The sequence below is a fragment of the Miscanthus floridulus genome, chromosome 14, assembly GCF_019320115.1.
Source record: "Miscanthus floridulus cultivar M001 chromosome 14, ASM1932011v1, whole genome shotgun sequence".
Taxonomy (NCBI): Eukaryota; Viridiplantae; Streptophyta; class Magnoliopsida; order Poales; family Poaceae; genus Miscanthus; species Miscanthus floridulus.
The window spans coordinates 81,679,433-81,687,002 of NC_089593.1; the positions used below are offsets into that span (position 1 = coordinate 81,679,433).

General features: G+C 44.9%; 1 protein-coding gene and 1 pseudogene across 1 annotated transcript; both read left to right on the forward strand.

Annotated features, from left to right (window-relative positions):
• The first annotated feature begins 2,418 nt into the window (after positions 1-2,418).
• Positions 2,419-2,940, forward strand: LOC136503863 (uncharacterized). The gene has a single exon (XM_066498807.1). It carries the CDS (start codon positions 2,419-2,421, stop codon positions 2,938-2,940), a length of 522 nt encoding a protein of 173 aa, XP_066354904.1.
• A 471-nt stretch (positions 2,941-3,411) lies between these two features.
• Positions 3,412-5,206, forward strand: LOC136503864 (uncharacterized; annotated as a pseudogene).
• The last annotated feature ends 2,364 nt before the right edge of the window (positions 5,207-7,570 follow it).

Genomic DNA, 7,570 nt, shown 5'->3' on the forward strand with positions numbered 1-7,570 from the left:
CACAACATAAGGTCATTTGGCAGAGAAGAGGGTAAGGAGCCAAGACATCTCGAGCTTTACTTCTACGATGATGATCCAAGCCTTGAGCACCGCTATCGACGATGTCGTGAAGAGAAGTGCCAAAAAGACAAGAAAGTCATTAAGAGGCTTGTGGCCATCCTTCGTGACAATCCATACTCACAACATCTTAGGAGTGTGGGCCAGGCTCACCACCTCGAAGACTATCATGTCACACTAAACTTTGACTAGAGGTTGGACCAGAGAACATACAATGTACCATCAACTTCAGAGGTGGCTGCTGTTTGGATCGAGGGACGCGAACTCCTTGGTCAGTTATAGAATAGTGTTGTCCTACATGGGAAAGATAGAAGCAGACACGGCATCCGCTCATATCATGGGATGTTTACGATGCTCTTTCATACCCTCTATTCTTCCCTAAGGGTGAGCTTGGTGGCACATGGATATTCCGAAGAAAGGAGTAAGTATGGAAGAAGTCATCGAGTATTGTGCCCTATAGAAGGCTCATAGTGGGTCAGAAGCAAGAAAGAGGTTGTTATTCTTCTTATTTAAATAAAATACTTACTGCGAGTACATAATGTACCCTCAGTGGTTATTCTACAAATAACAACTGCTAATCCATGGCTTATTTTTTGTAGACTCACTTTTTCCCCCTAGTAGACTATGTGTGTCGTGCGTGACTACTACTACTGCTACAAGTTTCAAATGCATCCAGGAATATTTAAACCCCATACTGTATGGCAAGCGTCTATTCCAGTAGTTTGTAGTCGACACGCACATCAAGATCGAGAGTTCTCGATTAGATTATATACGCAACCATCAAGATGATATTGAGGAGGGCCGACCTCCTCAAGAGTTGTGTGTGACATGATTATATACGTACATCAAGGATTGGTTGATAGCCTACATGCCGATGAAGGTAGAGTAGAAGCATGTTGGGAAAATGGACATTGATGCCTTCAATCATTTATTGGAGGCCCACGTGACATGAGGCGTCGGTACATGGACGCCATGGCTCTGGTATGGAGGTTTGGTAAACCAGACATCTTCCTGACTATGACATGTAACCCAAACTAGGATGAGATCAAGCATGAACTCTACCCTGGTCAGACACCACAGGATCGTCCAGATCTCGTTGTTCAGTTCTTTAGAGCAAAACTACAAGAGCTGAAGGATAGACTACTAAAAAAGGATATCCTTGGGAAAGGTGTGAGCACATGTTAGGTCATGGAGTTCTAGAAGAGGGGTCTACCGCATGCACATTTTTTGCTAATCATGGATAGGAAGTACAAGATCATGTGTCTAGAGTAGTATGATCGCCTCATCTCAGCTAAGCTCCCGAACAAGAAGAAGTACCTAGTCTTGTACAAGATGGTTACCAAACATATGATGCATGGCCCTTGCGGACTGCTTAATCACGATTGTCCGTGCACAAAGGTCATGATTCCTGCAAGAACCGTTACCCTAGACCTTTCTGCGATGTCATAGTACATGGCAAGGATTCATATCCAGTTTATAGATGGCGTGAAGATTGCCGAAAAGAAAAAGTTCACGGACACGAGCTTGACAACAGATGGGTCGTGCCTTACAACCCATATTTCCTCCATCTATTCAACTGCCACATTAATGTTGAGGCATGTGGGGAGCATCAAGGCAGTCAAGTATCTGTTCAAGTACATTTACAAGGGTCATGACCGGCGTCTGTGGCTATGAGAGAGGCTGATAAGGAGGATAGTGAAGGGAACATTGATGAGATCAAGAAGTATAGAGATGCTAGATGGGTAAACCCCCCAGAAGCCTTGTGGAGGATATACAGGTTTGATTTGAGTGAAATATACCCTTCTGTTTTGTCCTTATAGCTACATCTTCCAGACATGCACAATGGTATCATTTTCAAATCACCGGCGCCAGGGGATTCGACGAGTGCTTGATCGTCCAGGTGCTGACAAATCAATGCTTACAGCGTACTTCAAGAAGAACGGGACAGATTAAACAGCTCGAGGTATATTGTACCAGTACTTTCCTGAGTTCTATACGTGGCAAGCATAGGGCAAAGTTTGGCAAAATTTGGCACATCGTGATACATTACGATAGATTAGAAGAATCATGTCTGCCAATCCAGCCAAGGGGGAGCGTTACTATCTTAGGGTTCTCCTAAAGCACATGGTAGGTGCAACCTCCTTTGAGTGTCTAAGGACCGTGGATGGCAAAATCCTACCAATCTTCCTTGAAGCTGTAGAAAGAAGGGGCTTCATTGAAGAGGACAACACGCTGAACGAGAGTCTCACTGAGGCAACCAGGTGGATGATGCCATATGCGCTGTGAAGGCTCTTTGCAACAATATTGGTATTTTGTGAGCCCAATGATATGTTTGGACTATGGGAGAAACACAAGGAGGCAATGTCGGAGGACTACAGGCGTAATAATCAATCCACCATCATGGTAGAGCAGATGGTCCTCATGGATATTCAAAAATTGCTGCAATCAATGCAGAAGGATATAAAGATGTACCCACTTCCTGATATCGACGATACATATGATGCCTCTCGTGATATTCCTAGAGAGATTTTTGAGGAGCCTAGGATTGAGGCTAACGAGGATGGTGTGGCTCTGTCAGACACCCTTAACGAGGAGCAGCGGGCTGCATATGATGAGATCATGTCCTCGGTTGATACCGAGGATGGGGGTCTCTTCTTTGTGGATGGTCCTGGCGGGACCGGAAAGACTTATCTGTACAGAGCACTTGTTGCTACTATACGCAGTCAGAAAAAAATTGTTGTGGCAACAGCTACATCTGGTGTCGCAGCCTCAATAATGCCTGGTGGTAGAACCACCCACTCGCGCTTCAAGATTCCCCTCACCATTGACAATGGGGCCTTTTGCACCTTCACGAAACAGAGTGGTACTGCCAAGCTGCTTTGAGCATCATCTCTCATTATTTGGGACGAGGCTAGCATGACAAAGAGGCAGTCTGTCGAGGCGCTAGACAACAGTCTCCGTGATATAATGGACCGACCAGAGCTGCCGTTTGGTGGGAAGACCGTGGTGTTCAGTGGAGATTTCAGACATGTTCTTCCCGTTGTTCGGAGAGGGTCGAGGGCTTAGGTGGTTGGTGCCTCGCTGCGTATGTCGTACCTTTGGGATTCCATGCGACATCTAAAACTAGTGCGCAACATGAGGGCAAAGAGCGACCTGTGGTTTGCAGAATACTTGTTGCGCGTCGGTGGAGGATCTAAGGAGGTGACTGTTGATGATGAAATCCGTCTTCCTCATGATATATGCATACCGCACACTAGGGAAGATAGTGACCTTGATACTCTAATTGACTGCATATTCCCTAACCTCAATGCAAATATGTCAAGCAAAGATTATATCACCTCTCGAGTGATCTTATCTATGCGGAACGACTAGGTTGATATGATTAATATGAAGATGATAGGTCGTTTCCACAGAAAAGAGATGGTGTACCATAGTTTTGACTGTGCGGTGGATGATCCGCACAACTACTACCCTGAGGAATTCCTTAACATTTTGACACCCAATGGTCTACCTCCACATGTGCTGAAGCTGAAGATTGGTTGCCCGGTCATATTACTTAGGAACATTGACCCTGTAAACGGACTTTGTAATGGTACCAGGCTTATCATACGGGGGTTTCAAAAGAATACCATAGATGCAAAAATTGTTTTGGGGCAGCACGCTGGAAAGCGGGTTTTTCTGCCTTGTATACCCTTATGCCCGTCGGACGATGAGATGTTCCCTTTCCAATTTAAGCGAAAGCAGTTCCCTATCCGGCTCAGCTTCGCGATGACCGTTAACAAGTCCAGGGGTAGACTATCCCTAACATCGGGGTATACTTGTTGGAACCAGTGTTCTCACACGGCCAATTGTATGTGGCGCTATCAAGAGCTACGGCAAGATCGAACATTAGGATCCTAGCCATGACGGCTACTGAGAAGGACGTGAACAAGGGGAAAGGGAAAGGGAAAGGGAAAGGGAAGGGGAAGAAGAAAGGGACAAAGGATATGTTCACAAAGAATATCGTATATAAAGAGATTCTAACTCCATAAAAGAGGTAATGCATCACACGTCGATACATATTTTTTTAGATATCAAATGGTACTTTAACTTTAAAAATTAATAAACAAATTATATGCAGGATACTTCTAACTACAGCTTCAGCCATCTGCATGCTTCAGCTGCAAGAAGTCAGACGATGCATCTTGGACTAGAAAATCTTCTGGATCATCATTGATTGGTGACCAACTGCAGCTTGGTATTCGTGCAAAGCACGTTCTCTTAGTTGAACTATTGAGAGATTAGATTCTTAATTATAGAATAGATTCTAAAACATATATTGTGAAACACAAACTTGTTATGATTATCTTTCCGTAGCACTTGATTCCTAAAGAAGTGCAAGCTTATCTTTCGCATATCATATAGTAGGCATGAAGTGATGCGACAATTGAAGTTGATGTTTTAGTTTTGCATTCAAATTTAGAGTTATATTTTAACTATCAATCTTTCGTGAAGACTTATGTAATATTGATTGAAATATTATGATTACGGTATCTATTTTAGGTAACAGTATAATACACGCTCATACATATGTTATCATGGTATTATCACTATGGGAGACAGGTGCTTTGCCGAGTGCAATTGCACTCGGCAAAGAAGGCTTTGCACTCGGCAAAGCCTTTGCCGAGTGCTGCACTCGGCAAAGAGCTGTCGGCATATCCCCTCACGGCAAAGGCTTCTTTGCCGAGTGCCGCATGTCGGGCACTTGGCAAAGGATTTCCCGAGTGCCACGATGGCACTTGGCAAAGAAAAGCCGCCGTGATGGCTAGGTCATGGTGACAGCCCCTTTGCCGAGTGCCACGCGTCGGCACTCGGCAAAGAAATGTGTTTTTTATTATTTTTTTAAAAATGCTTTGCCGAGTGCCTGCATCTGGCACTCGGCAAAGCTTGTTTTCTTTTTTTTTGGATTTTCTTTGCCGAGTGCTGTAGGTAGGCACTCGGTAAAGCAGTTTGTTTTTTTTTAATGTTCTTTGCTGAGTGCACAGGGTCGCGTGAGGAGCTGCGCCCGTGGTCAGTCAACGGCTCCCGCCTGGGCCTGCCTCTCGGCCTCCTCGGCCTCTCTGACGCCTCCGCCTCCTCAGCCGCCGCCATGTCCCTCCGGTTGGCGTAAACCGAGGGGCAGCTCCTCCTAGTGGGCCCCATCACCTGCAATTAAAAAGAGTAAACCAGTAAGTAGAGATAAATGAGACGTACTTAGTAAGAGATGCAAAATTAAGAAAATGTAATTACAAAATAACATAGTATTACATGTATTTCTAATATTCTTCATGATCGGGATTATCTGGATGATAGGTATCATCATCACTATCAAGATTGTCCAAATCCTCAACAGCCTCATCCTCATCGTTGTCATTGCCTAGTCGTAGTCCGTCAAGCATTTCCAAGTCCTTCGGATCATGCACCTCATTTGCAGCATCCTCGTCAACAACCCATTCCTCGTCTGCTTCCATTTCAATCTCTCCGGTTAAGTATCTCAAGCATCCCTGGTAGCCCCTCTTCTTGTTGATAGAACTCTCCGTCATGCGTGTTTGGGTTCAAGTTGTAATCATCAGGGTTTGGGCGAGGTAATCTACCGTGTGGTGATACCTTGTGCACAATATACCAACCCTAAAGACATGGGTCGGTTTTGCAAGCATATGAACAATAATAAACTTGTGTGGCTTGTTGAGCCACAATATAGACATCTTCTCCTGGATAGAAGAAATCCTGTCGAGTTTCAACTATCCCAAGTTGATGGGACTTTCTCGATACTACAGGATCAAACCACTAGCATTTGAATATGACAGGATTAAGTGCTTTGGAACCACGGTAGTCGAGCTTGTATATTTCTTCAACTGCCCCATAATACTCCTCCTGATCAGTGCTCGGCGTAAATACTTCAGTATTCGTGGTCCTTGGATTAGGACAACTCTGCTCGTACCTTGTTGTGTGGAAGCGATATCCATTCACGTCATAAGCATTAAATGACAAGACCTTATAGTCAAAGCCATTGGCCACATGTCGTAACTCAGCACTTATAGACACATCCCTTTGGCACTGCAAGTTCAAGCAGGAGAGAAATGAAATCAGGCAACTTGGAACGTCAAACTTAGTAAGAGCTAAGTTGGTCGGTACCTTTTTTTGGAACCATGTAATGAAATTAGGCGAACCATGTAAGAAGGGTCTCTCGTTCATGGTCAGAAGGTGGCCTTGAATGATGCCAGGATTCACCAAAAAAATCTCTACACCGACAAGGAACGATGTTGTTGGATGTACAAAAGTTACGGAGTATGTAACAAGTTCGTTGAGAACTTACCCCAGATACATTTCCACTTCGTCAAGGTTGGTCAACACGTAGAGCATGATCTTGCGCCACTCTTCATAGCTCAAGGTCTTTGTGGTCGCTCCACTTGCTCTCCCGCGTGGCCCTTTGAAAAGGCTAAGGGTCGATTCATTTTCGTCCTCGTTGTACCGAGCGGGTGGATTATGCACGCTAGGAAGGTTCTCATTATAGTATGTTGTTGTGAAGTTTGACACCTCCTCGTGAATGAATGCCTCAGCAATGGAAGCCTCAATCCTGCCTTTGTTTCCACATTTCTTGCGAATAGTCTTTAGACATCTCTCGATTGGATAGCACCAACGGTTCTGCATGGGCCCCCCATTCGTGCCTTGGACGAGAGGTGCAAAATCAAATGCTGCATCGACAAGAAAAAGCCAAGTGGAAAGATCTTCTCCAATTTACAGAGCAACAGAGGTGACACCTTTTCCAACTCCTCAACCACTTTCACAGATACCTCCTTGGCACAAAGCTGGTGGAAGAAAAAGCTCAACTCTGTCAGCACCTTCTAGACATTCTCAGGGACGTAGCCTCGAACCATTGACGGAAGAAGCCACTCAATCCATATGTGGTAGTCATGACTCTTCATCCCTAAGACTCGGCCAGTCTCTGGGTTCGCTCCCCTCCTCAGATTCGCTGCATACCTATCCGGGAACTTTAACGTCTACATCCATTGTATCACTTCCGTCCTGTGCTTCTTTTCTAAGATGTAATCGTCCTTAGGCCTTTTCCATGGCTTCCTGTCTCTTGGAGGCAGCATCTCTAGCTTTGGTCTATTGCATAGCATTGCCAGGTCCACTCTGGCCTTAGGGTTGTCCTTTGTCTTGTCAGGAATGTCCATGAGTGTTGCCCAAAGTGCTTCGCCAACATTCTTCTCAGTGTGCATTACATCTATATTATGTGGAAGGAGAAGGTCATCAAAATAGGGAAGCCTCTCCAAGCCCGACTTATGAGTCCACATATGTTCGACACCATATCCCACAAAGCAATCTTTCTTTGGATTATCTTTCTTTCAACTATCTTTCTGTGGATTGACCACGAGAGCATCTATCTGAGCATGAACCTAGGCACCAGTCATCTTCTGAGGTTCAGGAGCGATCACCTTGACACCTTTCGTGAAGTTCTTGGTGTCTTGTCTGAATGCATGGTTAAGAGGGA